The sequence below is a fragment of the Triturus cristatus genome, chromosome 7, assembly GCF_964204655.1.
Source record: "Triturus cristatus chromosome 7, aTriCri1.1, whole genome shotgun sequence".
In the NCBI taxonomy this organism is placed as follows: domain Eukaryota; kingdom Metazoa; phylum Chordata; class Amphibia; order Caudata; family Salamandridae; genus Triturus; species Triturus cristatus.
The window spans coordinates 1355132245-1355147115 of NC_140590.1; the positions used below are offsets into that span (position 1 = coordinate 1355132245).

Below are 14871 nucleotides of genomic sequence, written 5' to 3' on the forward strand. Positions count from 1 at the left end.
CCCTAAGCCCACAACTATGGAGGCCTAGACTTATGCTCTGACTAAATGGGCGACTGCTGAATCTACCGCCCTGCATTGCAAACAGGCCAAGGGCCTTAGATGCCACCCCATAGCTCACGCTTGGGCAGAACCCCTGTCCCGACTCCTTCCTCCCCTGGATGACCCTAATCCAGAGATAGAAGCCTCAGCCTAGTCCGTGAGGAAACTGCCCCCGAAGGGTTCCGTCACCTTTGACCCCACGCACCCCCGCGTGCAGCCATTCTTGTCCCTTCCAGGGACTGTAGTGGCCTTGTCATCTGGCCTTTCTGTGGTCCCACCTCGGGAAATATCTCTCCCTTAGCCCCCACTTCCCCTACAGCTTTTTCCTCCAACTGGCTCGACTGCCAGAACACTATACACTGTTTCATGCACATACAAGATCTCCAAGTCAGCACAGCAAGTTAACGGATGGACCCATATAACCTCCCCACTAGTAGTCACCGCACCCGAACACCCCCCCCCCCCCCCCCACCCCCTTCCAGAGGCGATCCTTCCTGGTTGGCCACTTACTGCCAACATCAGATACCATCCATGGGAAAACATTGGGATTGGGGGTCACATGGGGCACAGTGTTTGGTCCTGTATGTTCCAAACATTAGATGTTTTATGTTGGATGTGCAGTATTACTGTTACTGTATTACTGTTTGGGAGGATATTACCTGGTTGTGTTTTGTCAGGTTTTTGTAAAAAATAATTACAGTTGTTAAATAAAAAATAAAAAATTGGACTTTGGCTTAGTATCAGTTTGCTCGTAAGGACTAACAACTCTCAGAAAGAGATGCAGTGCACTGCTGCTGGCCCCTGCTGAAAATATTGCTGACCTTTTTTCTGTGGATCTATGCAAGGTTTATAAGCATCTTTATAAGGAGAATGTTTTATAGCACTGCAAGCATTTGATATTTACTCCTTTTGTTTGGGAGAGGAATTACGGCATCATGGATGGGCCCTTCTCTTTGATCGTCTATAGCACGAGTTCAGAGTAGTCACTGAAAGCTCGAGCCAGGCTCAAGCTAGATGCCTGGCTCTGGCCCAGTTTGAGGTCATCTTAGACCCTCAATCTTAAAAGGAACCGAGTTTTCATGTGGCTTCTGCCTGCCACCCAAGCTCTTTGCTGCTTCCTGCCCATTTTCAATATGGCAAGACCTTTCTCCCGGCATGTTTTTCTCCTTAACCCAATACAGAGGTGTGGCTTCCAAGTAGGCTATACGACCCTGGAAAACCAGTTTGGCAACTACTTTCCCCTCTCCTGTCCCAAGTTCCAGCCTGCCTGCCTTAAAAATGGAGCAACCCCTCTACCAAGTGGTACCATTTGCTCTTCAAAGGCCGCCTTCTCGGTTGAAACTCGCATTTTGGCCAACACCCATGTGGCTTCCTGCAAGAGTGAGGTGGCACCCCCTTCCAGAGCAGGCCCCTATTGTATCCTTTCCTGGGAGTCGATAGCACGTCTTCCCCAGGAGTGCAGAAAGCTGCCTCAGCGATATGGCTCTGGGTGCAACAGGCATTGGCACACAGGACTAGAGGCAACAAAGTGGCAACTTTGCTAAAGTTGCACACTGCAACATTTTACAGTAATTTGGACCTGAGAATCAAGTTGTGCTTAATGTAACAAGATGTTTGTTTGATACCTTGGATACCCCCCTTTGGTCCCCCCATTACAGAGTTAGCACAGCTGAGGAGTAAGTGTTGGACCCTGCTCTCGCGAATTAGGCGATCAAGCTTTTTAACAGTAAAAACAACAGTTTTGTGTTTTTAATATCTTGACATGTAATATTACATGTTCTGCCCATGGGATATATGACCCTGCCTTACGACTCAATAGGCCTGCCATAGGGATGATTTTCACATACACCGGGGGAAGTCTGGCTTTGCTATGCTTTAAATGAGAAACTCAGGCCAGCAGTGTTAAAACTGCTCTTCCAGCCTGCAGATGGCAGGCTGGGGGGTCTTGTTTTACGTGTGTCACACCCAGGGCGGCACAACTAGTACTCCATGTCCTGGTGTGACCCTCTAACTTACATGCCTCGAGTACCATTTACTTGGGACTTACAGGTAAGTTAGCTTAGCCAATAAGATATGAGCCAATTTGACATACTAGTTTAAGGGAAAGGGCACGGGCACAGGCACTGAAGTCTGGTTAGCAGGCCTCAGTGCACTCTAAGTCGCAAAACCAGCAGCATTAGTCCAAAAATCTTACGGGTGACCATACAAAAAGAGGCATTTCCTTAAAGCTGCACTAAGGGGGAAACGCATTTGCATGTTTAAGAAATATATTTTTATTTTCATTTTGAAGAAGCTTTATTTATATTTTTACATGATGTTAGCTGCATGATTTGCATACCAAATGCTTTCGTGGCTTGGCTTGCAAACGGACTCTTTGAGCCAAGTCTGACCCTTAGCTCTTCTGTGGCTCAGCTTTCTCAGTTTGTTGGCTCGCCACCACTGGTGCAGAATAACAATATTGTGTCCTAAGTTATTCAGCCATTCAGTATACAAAAAAGTGTGCATCAAGATTGATATTTTCACAAATGTATACCGCAAATAAACTGTATTTCAATGAACCTATTTTTATGTAGTGTGTGGATGTCTTATAAAACCTCTTCCTACTCTTGTCCACATGAGGGTCAGGGAAAAGTGACATTAAGTAAAAAAAGTGTTCAAAAAGCACAAGGTGTGTGTTTCTTCCAACACAATCTATGGGACAATTTCAAAAGCACAATGGAATGCGTAAACATTCTGTGTTAGAGTGAAAAAAAATAATAATTAAACTCTGGAAGCAAAAAGTTATTTCAAGGCCGAAATACAAACTAATGAAAAGGAAACCATTTCAGTGGATATGTGAATGTAACAGTTTTTTTTCTTTTTTTGCTTACATTGGCTATTGAAGTCTTTTTAAGTATGGTTTATTGACTTTTTTTCCTTTTGATATGCTTTTTGTTATTTTTTTACTTAATATAAGCCTTCATTGCTTTCATGTGTTGTTCGAAACGTTAATATTACAAAGAAATGCTAGTAAATGAAAAATACATTCTTAACTGCATAAACATAGACGTGACTGAGACGCCAGAATTGGTGACGCTACTTCGCCACGATATTGGGGCACCTGTCCTCACCACAAGTTTTCCTTGCTCACAAGTATTTCATGGGAGTGCAAAAGGCCCGCTAAGATGAGACACTATTGAGTCATGGCATTTCTAAATTGCAGTGGCGGACGGTGACATTTAAAAGTGGTGGGCGTAAAATGTTTGGCATACTTCAGCATAGCGAGCGAGCGTAGCGAGCGAGCCCAAACAACCTAAGGGGGGTTCCGGGGGGTTCTCCCCCCGAGAAAATTTTGAAAAAAAGAGTGGAAAAATGGTGCATTTGCAAGCAAATTTGAGAAAGCAGAAAGGTTAATAAAGCAATGAAGAAAGTGCAGTTATTACAGTAATAAAGAGATCATGTCATATAACATAGGTAGCTGCTTATTCAGTATAACCACAGAGCTTCATAACAGACTTTGAGATATAATGCATTTCTGAGTACCTCACAGGTGTTTTTTATTTAACAAACAACTAAACAGGTGGTCGGAAACTAGCAGCATTGAACATACATATGTTTACTTTTTGTATCTAAACTCAGCACGTCTGTCTTTAAGAGCAGCAAACTTTTCAATTACTTGAACGTTAAAATCAGAGATATTTTGAACTAACTTGCTCTCTATAGAAAGCATTGCCAAAGCATTCAGTCTTTCCTGAAGCATGGTGTTTCTTAGGAATGTCTTAATCCTCTTTAAGGCGGAAAAAGATCGTTCTGCCTCTGCTGTTGTCATAGGAGTGGTTATGACAATTTTAAGTAAAGTCACTGTCTCTGTAAATGTCTTTTCCATATTAAGTTTATAAATTAAAGTCAGCAAAGCCCTGGCATCTCTGGCATTTCGGTACACAGGCATTGAGTACAGTACAGTCAGCTCACTTTTGAGGTCCTCTTGGTTGAGCATGGGATAAGCTTCCACAGCCTCATGCTGAGCATGCTGAGGGAAGGATTCACCATATTTTGCAAAGTTTTGACTTTCCAATAATGCGGCACTCACCAAATGTTTTGTGAAAGCAAACCGTTCTTGTGCATGCATAATTACAATGTCACATATCTCCTTTGCATTTCGGACCAGAGTGGTGATGTTTTTCCTGTGGTTTCCAAAAGTTGAAGCCTCTGGCAGTTTGCTGTCTAAATTGTCCACCTCATTTCTCACTATGCTTATGCGCTCGACAAACATAGCGGTATTTCTTTTCACAGAGACAGTATCGATCTCTCGTGCTTGTAACTGATTGTATAAATTTTCGACAGCTGACATTATGTCTTGAAATAAAAACAGAAAGAACTGAAACTCTCTATCTTCTAGTGTTCTAGCAAAGCCACGGGCTTCACTTTGAGTTTTGAAATCAAAGGTGTCATTGACTTCTATATTATGAAAACATTTCACAAGGTCCTCCCTATATTGATATATTAGTTGCACTGTACGTATGTTAAAGTTCCAACGAGTTGAGGATCCCCTTGGAACCCTTTTGTCAACAATCTCCTGAAGTGCTTCCGTTCTTTTTGGGGAACGTGAGAAGAATGCTGCCATGCCTCCTACATCCAGAAAGAAAATTCGTGTCTCGGAGATCTTTGATACTGCCTGCTGCATAATAAGATTAAGTTGGTGGGCGTAACAGTGCACGTAATGAGCATAAGGGTACACATCTCTAATTCTTTTCTGTACTCCACCAAGGCTTCCACTCATTACGGACGCACCATCATAGCTTTGTGCAATCAGTTTTTTTTTTTTGGTGCACCTCTGGAAAAATGAAGTTGAGTTGACGCAGTATAGCTGCAGTAATGGTTTCTGCAGTAGAGTCTCTTAAATGAGTGAAACCATAGAACCTCTCCACAACATTATTGTCATTGTCCAGGTACCGAAAGACTAATATGGACTGTGTTTGTGTGGCCACATCAGTGGTGTCATCAGCCTGACTAGCCACAAAGTCTGTGTTTTGCAACTCTTGGACAATATGGCTTCTCAGAATTTCGAGCATACACTCAAGGAGTTCATTTTGGATAGTTTTAGAGGTGCCCTTAAAGACTGTAGCAGTTGCTAAATGTACTTCCATTTCTTTGTCTATGCTTGCTATTAAATCCACAAGGCCTTTGAATATTCCTGGATTTGTGGAATCTTCTGATTCATCATGGCCTCGCAATGCCAGTTCGAAAGCACCACAGAAACGAATGCAATCAATTAATTTTGATAGTATGTGCCTATTCCTATCAACTGTTTCATTGTGTTTCTGTATTGTTTGGCGGTATGCACTGCTTATGTGCTGCTCAATCGGTGTGTCCCCCAACATTCCCAGTCTTGTTACGTTTTCCATATGCTTTTTTGTGTGTGCATGCTTCTTGATTTTTTCAGACAGATGCTTCAAGTCTATCACTCCTTCTCTTGTCCAAGGAAAATCACCATTAAACAGCAAGCAGGGGAAGCAGAACAGTTTGTTTCTTGTCGGACACCCTGTAAGCCATTCAGCTTTTGTGTACCAGGTGTTTGAGAATGTACGTGTGTAAGATTTTCCTCTGTCCTGGGTAACTTGTTGTAGTTGTAGGTCTGGCCGATCAGGTCCTAATCTCTTTATCTGTAGTTTCTCTTCTAGTTGCCGTGCATGGAATGACCGTGTAATTAATTGTTCTACCGTATTCATCATGTCGATGTTGTCCTTACCAATATGAAAGAAGCCTGTCAATAGTCGAAGTACAACGTATAAGATTTGGTGCAATAATAGCAAATTTCAGTATAAATACATCTACCTAGTACCTTGTGCATTTTCGCAATAGATCTCCAATCCAACAGCTCCCCTTTGCGCAACAGGACTGCTAAAAATACAGCCTTGCCGCTGCTCGCTGCCTCTGTGTGCCATAGTGGTTGCTGAAGGCACTGAAACAGACACTGTTTGAGGGCCTTGAAGAAGGCAAGGAATAGATCGTGCCTTTCACAACCGTTATTGCCCAAACCACAGGGCTAAGGCTCAGTATTAGTAAATTCCATCCACTGAGGGAGGGTACAATGTACAGAATGTGCACCCACCCCAACCACCATGTAGAGTGACCAGAAACATAGCCCTAACTCCAATCTAAATAAAAATATCATCAGTTTCCTTACCTTTAACACTGGTGTTTGCTGGGTCGTAGCTGGGATGAAAGAGCAGCAAAGGAGGTTGGGGCCTCTTGTTCTTTGTCCAAAAATTGCCCAAAAATTAGGTAAAGGTTCCAGTTGCAACTTGTCAGGCTTTACCAGGTGCTGAAAATAAAAATATAACAATTTATTTTTGAAAGATTAGGGTAATCAAACAAAGACTGGGGGAAAAAAACATAACGCTACAATTTTTACCTTGCAGTTTGCATGCAGCTTAGATGACAGTTCATAGCTCACTGTTGTATGTTAGGATTTTTACTTACAAACTTCAATTAACAAAATGATCTCTCTGACAAATGCAGTGACTCACTGACCTCATGTGCATTTTGTGACCTGCATCAGGTACATGAACTCTCCTGAAGCCTAATGCTAACACTGGGGGTTTCCAGCTCAGAGGGGAATAAACAGACTGAAAAGGTCAGTGATGATGGGCCAGTGCAGCAGTGGGAAAGTGTCTGCTGTGCGGGAAGAATTAGAAACAATTGGGGCTAATACCCCAATAGTAGGCCCATTTTTAAATATTTCGTCTGCCTTGCAAAGGTGGTCGAGCATTTAAAAAACATGATGTTGGTGGGGCAGCTTTCTTTAAAAATCCGCCCACCTCTATGTGTACAGCACAGCACTTACTATCAAAAGAGTGGCTGGTGCTTCTTGAGCATCGGCATGATGTTAGGCATGTTTTCAGGTTTTAAGGAATGTGGCTGAGTCAATGGAGGCACTGAGGATTTGCGTTAGTGCTTCGTTTATTGGTAGGAGTCCATTGCTGAAAGCGTGGTGGGAGGTAGCATACTACCTATTCAGCTCTAAGATTTCATATACCAATCATTCTAAAATCACGACACAGACTATGCCTTAAAAAATCATTCGAATTTTTCAGAAAAGGCTGTATTCATTTGATATAATCTCGATATGAAATATTTCTATCTATCCTTTGCTTTACATACACATCTTAAATAAAAAAACAGTATCTCTCATTCCCCCATGAACAATTATTACAAACAAAAGAGTAGGAATCATGATCAAGTGACACATCGAGCCCTTATTGAATTATATACTTGTTAGTGGCCACTTTGCAACTGGGGTGTAGAACTGAGCGCGTCATCAGCACTGCAGTAAACATTATTGCAGTAGAGTATGCGTTATGATTCTTTATGGAAGGCAGGGCAGCCTGTGCTTATTATGACTCTCAAAAAAATTATTTAAATAGGCACGCATGGTCACCGATCAACAAATTGTTGCCTGGCATAGTAGGAGATCATTTGGGGAAATGTAATTTCACGTAGGGTTGTTTGCAGTGCTTATTTTGTAAAAGAATAGGTGCTCAAAGCTCTGCTCAGAAGACTGCGACCAGCGCTGTGCAATGTCGGCAAACGTCAGGCACACTAGAGTTATCTCACCATAAATAACAGTAACAGGCGGATTTACAATTACCTATCTCAGAACTTTTTTCACATGTTAGGAGTTTTTGGTGCATCTTTGTATGCTGTGTGACGTATATCTGGGATTTGAACCCTGAACTTTTTAATATCGGGCAGATTTATTTCCACCAATAAATATATATATCTGCTCAGCTGTGATCATAGTAGTGGTTATCTGGCCCTATGTCTGGTGTGGGGAGCGTCGAGAAAGAAATGACCGGTTGTGATAGATGAAAAAAACCGTGGGAGTGAGGGAGAGATTAACTAGGCCGCGGCCGCGTACTACGTAGGTTCGTTTGGGCCGTTTGGCAGAGACACACTAACTAACGTAACACTCAGACTCAGGCATAGCTGAAATTCGTCTTGCAGTCGCACTCGCAGAAAATATTCCGACCCGACCTCTAGAGCCTTACTCGTCCTGTAGTTTCTCTTGGCAAAGTTTGTAAAAGGGCAACATACATTTCATTAAAAGTCAACTTTTACAGGTTGGAAAGATATCTGTGCAAAGATACAGTATATCGATGTATCCTGCGTAGACTTTCAAGGCCCGAGGGGTACTTTATATAGGAGTGATGCCCGCCAGGTTCGATTAAAAGGGGACTTGCATTATTAGCCCTCGCTCCAAAATGCAGCATGCTGTTCTCTGACAAGCCAGAGTTCACAGACGTTTGGAATAAGTAAAATAACTATTTATACCCATGGAGGAATGAAATCCACTAAGTGCAGAAAGAATATGAGTTCTATAATCGGTCACCCAGGAGTACCCCACTTACCTCGCTTTTGTTACGTCCTTCCTTCAGGTTCCGCTGTAAACCATCTCTGCTAGTATAAGTGCGCTGCGCCGCTCACGGCGTCTTTATTCAGAGTTTGCCGGCTTAGAACACCGGCAATATGAAGCCCACAGCTCAGTGGTCTGCGCGAAGCACCCCTTCGCTATTGTAAGATTCGTCCCTAGTTTGTACTTTCGAACAAAGCGCTGGAATAAAAGGTGCGCTGATTACCTGTATGTGTCCCGGTTTTACAACGCGCCCCCGCTGTGAGGTCGTCTTTTCGGATTGTGAGACAAGGTGTTTATTTTAGACTGAAGGTCTCTTTAAGCGAGGGCGGGAGCCGGCCCTTCTTTCTGCCCCCAATTGCACGACTCTGGCAAACAATGTTGGCTGTCAGTGGCACTAAACACTGAATAAACTGTTTTGCAGTCCAAATGCTTGCAGACTTTAGCTAGGGGCGACACCAAACGAGTTCACATAGGGGCGAGTACACTGTGACCAGAATTACTCTGGGTTAGCTAACATTTTTGGTGGATATGTAGTGAAGTAACGCAAAATGATGGGGGACCCCTTGCAGAATGTGATGAGGTCTCCGAGTTTCCCGATATATCACATATATGGGCTGGATGGGGTCCCCTTAAAAGATTGGCGCCCCCCTCCGCCGCAGTAACTGCAGGGACCTAGGTTACCTCCTTAGATTTGGGAATTAATGCACCAGATGTTAAAAGCGATTTGCTCAGGATCACACATTTAGGCAAATAAGAAAATGGAGGCCGGATATCCACTTCCTGCCGCCAAACTCTATAACTTAGTCTTAGAGACTAGATCAGTATAGGGGCAGCAAACGCCCTTCGGTACAAATGTTTCCAAGTAAATAATTATGTTAGAGGGTTCACCCTACAAATTAAATATTCACGAAGGCATATATTTGTATATTCCGAATCCTGACGAACACCGGAGGACCTGATTGTAACTACAGTTCCTGTGCTAGAACTACTCCACCAGCAATAGATTGACGAGGAAGGTCACACTTCAAACCACTCTCCATCATTGATGATTCCTAACTACATTTCACTAAGAGGGCACTTCCTGAAGTTGTTACTTTAGGGTGTCCCACTTCTTTTGCAGTTTTATATAGCGGGAACTAGACCCGAAGGTATTAATGCGCTTTGCATGAGCACCAGTTAGGTCACGCAAGGATACATTCATTTTTTGGTAGGCACAGGAAAATTAAGTGATTTGCCCAGAAGCACAGAATGTTGAGGCGACGCCGAGCCCGAGACTCGAACCTGGCTCCCCAGTTCCAAAGCCGTCAAGTAACAAAAGCCGTAGGCATAAAGCTCTGATCGCGTTACAGATGAATAACTTGCCACCTTCAAAGAATGTACAGAAAAGTAAAGTTACTTACAGGTAGAAAGTGCGACTCGTGACTGACTCCGTGTCCGTGAGTGACTCCAGTCATGTGGCAGCACTGGCGCGCGGCGGGGACGAGCGACACGTGCCAACTGCCGAGTCAGCGAGCGTATCAGCGTACGCCTCGGGAAATCAGGCCAATCATACAAGTGCGGCCACCAACCACGCGCCGCACCATGCATGCTGCGCGCCGTGCGCGGTGTCTTAGCCAATCATGGCGCTGCATCAGCAGCGCACTTCAACAGGATTGGGCCACGAGCAGGGTTACTCCCTGCCCATAATGAGACCCGGGGGCTGCGGTCCCTCGCCTCGCCACACCCACACTGCCTGAGAATGAGTCGCTAGGGGAGGAGGGGGGAGGAGGGAAGGTCAAGGTATTGTGTGCGTGTGCGCATGTTCGGGCCAGTCATGACTAGCCCAAAAATTGACATGCGCACACTGCTGCTGCTGCCTGCTGCACTATTCGCGCTGATAGCCCCGCCCCCAGTGCCGTCCACATTGAGTCGGGCATATCCCGATTCCCGGAGTGCGTGCGGCGCCGTGCGCGAGTCAGTGGCAGGCTCAGCACAGTGCGTGCGATCGATTTCCAAATATTTATTTATGCATGCAGATGACTGGGGGGGGGCAACGCCCCAACGCCCCCAATGGACGGACCGCCACTGCTAAATTGAAGCTACTAAACTGCTTCTGCTCTGTCTGTTACGAGGCAGTTTGTGCCTTACCAAGAACATATAGGGTCTTGGATCCTGCCCATTGCTTACCATCGGTTGGTTTTCCTTGTCACTCTCATTTGACTGTTTATTATTTGTGTCCCAGCTTGTCATTTTTGTGTTTGTTCGTCCCAAGGAGCATTGACTCTTCAGCATCACTTTGATTGGCTTGCATTTCTGCTTCCACTACTTGTTTTTCAATTATTACTTTTTTCTTTTGTGTTTAGAGTGCATGTGTTTTTACTGTCTTTCTCATGTACTTCTCTCGTTCTGCAGTCCGCGTTGCTCACTGTCGCTTCTCCATGTTCTCTATGTTGCGCTGACCCGTGTTCTTCTCCCCATTGTGACCTTGCAACCTCCATCATGCTTCCGTCCCACACATTGTCTTCCTTTACAGCCCCTGTCTTCCTTTACAGCCCCTGTCTTCCTTTACATCCCCTGTCTTGCATCGCCATCCGCCCCTGCCCTTCCTTGCCCTCCTTCCTCCATTTTGATTTGCCACTGCATTCGCATCGGGGTGATGTGCATTGTACAGAAATTGTCTAAAATGCCAGGGCGCAGTTCTGAAATTGTTAAAGATGATTAGTTCGACTTAATAGATTGATGGTGGTGTTCTCAGTATCAATTCCTCTTTCACTATGAACTGTTAATTTTTTGTTTTATTTTTGATTCCTGTAAATAGGTCACATATGTAATTCCCATAAAGTTTACTTCCATACGGATGCTGCACAGGCGGTTGGCAAGATTCCAATCAATGTAAATGAAATGAAAATAGACCTGATGAGCATCAGCGGTCATAAACTCTACGGACCGAAAGGTATTTTTCAATTATTTACTCAGATGGATGGTCTTTTTGTCATACATGTTGTCACTTGTGAGTGTGTAGCTTGCCAAATACGACAAGTGGTGCTCAGAAGACAGAATAAAGGGTAACATTAACCTACAACATGCAGATAGGTGAAATATATTTAAAAGCGTATCTTAAGAGAACAAATATAATTTGACAGTACACCTGAATTGTACATGTCTTTTTGTTGATGAGTTTGCAGGAGAAGAGCATTTTACTGATGAACAGCATGTCTCGAGAACATTTGCCCACTGATTCAACGCAATTCAATTATGGTATCACCATTTGGAGTTATGATTCAGATCTTAACATTGATGGCCACAAATATGGAGGCTGTTACATAAAATAGTATGTTGGAGAATGTGGGTGCATGAGTGTTGGTGTTACCTATTAAATTACCAAAATAAAGATTTTATTGTGTGCTTAAAACTTTCTCCCTTTGAGCAGCAGAAGAAAATTTGAATTATTGATGTATTTTACATATCTTTGAAGAATAACATACATATATTTTTTCTCAGAACAGCCTGAGCGAAGTAGAGGGTAGGGGACTGTGAGCCTAGATGCAGTATATAATTTACTTTGAGGATCCGATGTGCTTCCACTAGTGTAGAGTATACATTTCAGTTCCTTCATACTGCAGGATTTCAAATTCAGTGCAATGTTGCGGCCATTGAGCTTGATTGGAAGGTGGAAGGGGTGGTTCTTGAGGGTCCGAGGGGCACAGTGTTGACAGCTCAGTAGGTAGAGGATTCCAGGGTTTCGAGAAAGCTGATGTACAGAGTTTGTGCCTAGAGCGAAGCAGCAGAGAACAAAAAGTTTAGGGGTGGATTGCTTGAATGAATCTCAGCAACTAGTAATCACTCTGGGCCGTAATGTTGTCCATTGTTGGTTGCCCACTGTGCCACCCCAGACAGGAATCTACCTTGGTGTTGCTCCATTAGGAACAGTCCATCCCAAACTGCCAGGCTAAGTACCATCTGAGGGTACACACAAGCAAAAGAAGACTGGTTTCAGCCTATTACCCGACTACAGATCTCCCCCCCCCCACAACAGCACCTTGACACCCTAATGGGTGAATAGTCACACTCTACAAGAACCTGATTGATTTAGGCTTTGTCAGTAGGGTGCAGGTTGAATCCAATGGCACAGTAAGAACAGGACCCACGTCTGGGCATACCAGTCACACTGAGGAAAGCAAAAAAAGTAATAGGTGGATTGCTTGAATTGATCTCATCCACTGGTAATTACTTTCGGCCAAAATCCAGATTATAATTTTTTCCCAACCTTGCCACTTCTGACTGCAAATTCTTGTCTGGGGTTGCTTTTGTCAATTAACGGGGACCTGTACTGTTCCTGATGTGATAAGTTGTCTGAATTTTTCTCTGAAACGCATGCCAGAAATAGGCTATTTAGACACTCTAGTACTAAAGACTTTCTCAATGTGCCAACCCGAGACAGAAAGCCAACTGGAATGCAACCACCCTGCAACTTACTGAGCAATATCTGAGTTGAAATGTGTTTCAGGTAACTATCAGTCCTATGAGAGATCACTGAGATAAATAGTGTAACCGCAACCTTTTTTCTTTATTGAAAGGCACACTCAAGAACACTATGAAATTAGGGTCCGTTTTTAAAGATTGTTTTTTTTAAATCAAAACCCTATCCTAGTGCACACGATATGAATAGTAAATGTTATGAATATATACAATATACTAGCAACAAAATTCACTAAAAGTGTAAATAGCTAATAATATTGTTGGTAAAATCTTAAAGCTTTCTTTATGTCAATACTTATAATCCCACTCTTGTCTCTTCTGCTAACTAAACTGATCTTGGCACCAAGGAAAGGGCCTAATCTGAGTTTCAAAGATGGGTCATACCCACATACCTAGTCTGGACAATAGAGCCAAGGTTCAATAAATTAGCAGTGTTTACTGTACATGTCTGTAGTGGCAGGCTGACCAGTATGCCCACCAAGTGAAGGATGAATGCACCTCCTGGTAGCATTCAGCAAAGGAAGGTGATATGGTTCTCTATGGTCTCTGTCTTAACTATCTAGTGCAAATTTCCTTTCTATCTATCACAATTTGTTATTAGTTTACATAACATCTGATCTTTGTTGAACCTTTTTGAATAAACAATTGGCAGAATAATCCTTTGCCCCCTTTCACTCACTTATGTTCTGTGGTACCATGCCCTTTTTTTAAAATCAATAAAAGAGAAGTGAAATTATTAGCTTACATGAAACTTCATTATTTAAACAGTTAAAATAACAGAGAATTCAATTCATAACAAATACCATGAATATAGTCAAGCAGCTACTTAGTACTTTACAATTAATAATGACATGGATAAGTTTATATTGAGTTATTCAACATCTTTTTCTTAATACGCAACAGATATAATTCGAGAAGGGGATGCAATACCTAAAAGAAGAGAAAACCTAATAAATGTAGTAGTTGGAGCCTCATCAAGGCTGATTTGCATTGCCTGGTTCTGATGGCTACATCTGCCTGTGGATTCCTCACCTTTCAAATTATCTTAATGCGCAGCATTCCACTGAAACCTTTCTCCTCAGCTCTCCCACGTCGACGAGGACGTCAAAATGGAATGGCTACGCACTCAACTCTGTATGACGTCATCAGAGCCATAAGAAGACCTCGTCATCGTGCTGCGTTCTTTTCAAGTGGAGGCTGGGCACTTCACTGTTCCACATTGTTGTTCTTCTCCAAACCTCTGCTCGCTGCTGGCATCTTGGCCTAGGGCCTGGCACCTCACCTCCACACAGGTTCCTCATTTGCCACACTTGTCTCGGTTATGGGCAGCCTCTGGGTTCCAAGATGAGAGAATTGTAGTATATAGCTTTAAGATGTATAAGAGTCATACAGTTCTAGATTGTAGAATGTATTGTGTGTGTGAGTTCTGTAGTAAGACAGTTCTGCTGTGGAGACTGTCAGCGTTGGTGGTGTTATTCCCGTGTGCGGGGGGCTGTAATAAAGAACTCATCTTATACCATACTTCTTGAGTTGGACTTCATTTATGAGTATACTACATTGAATTGGCGACAAGGATGCTCAGCCCCCTGCCAACGTTTGGAACGAGTGCGTGATTTCAGACTCAATTTGGGAAATTTATGGATTATACGACGAAAGGAATCACAACGGAAGTTACAACTTGTGCGTGAGTCCAATTGCGCTTGCTAGCAATCCGTGAGATAGTTTTCTTTTTGTTTGTTTATCCATTTAGTCAACCCTGCCAACGCTAGTGCTGCGTATATTTGAAAGTGCGGCAGTTATTTTAAGACTTCAGTATTGCTTACCTCGCGCGAGTGACGACGTCCATTCTTCAGCGCGTAAGCTTGCTTTGAAAGACGCTTCTAGCTGGTGGCAGAGCAACGCGCAATACGTCAGTCTACGTGTGTTACGAGGTCACGCAACGTGACCCTGGCGGCCATCTTGGTTATCTGATCAGTGCT

At 43.3% G+C, this 14871-nt stretch overlaps 1 protein-coding gene across 2 annotated transcripts in view; it reads left to right on the forward strand.

The window, feature by feature from the left end:
* The window catches only part of NFS1 (NFS1 cysteine desulfurase), a 548610-nt gene that overhangs the window by 285205 nt on the left and 248534 nt on the right, over positions 1-14871 (forward strand). For both annotated transcript variants that reach the window (XM_085619037.1, XM_085619036.1), the window contains exon 7: positions 11232-11366. In XM_085619037.1, coding sequence (XP_085475163.1) covers positions 11232-11366 — 135 coding nt within the window. The remainder of the gene's footprint in view (positions 1-11231; positions 11367-14871) is intronic.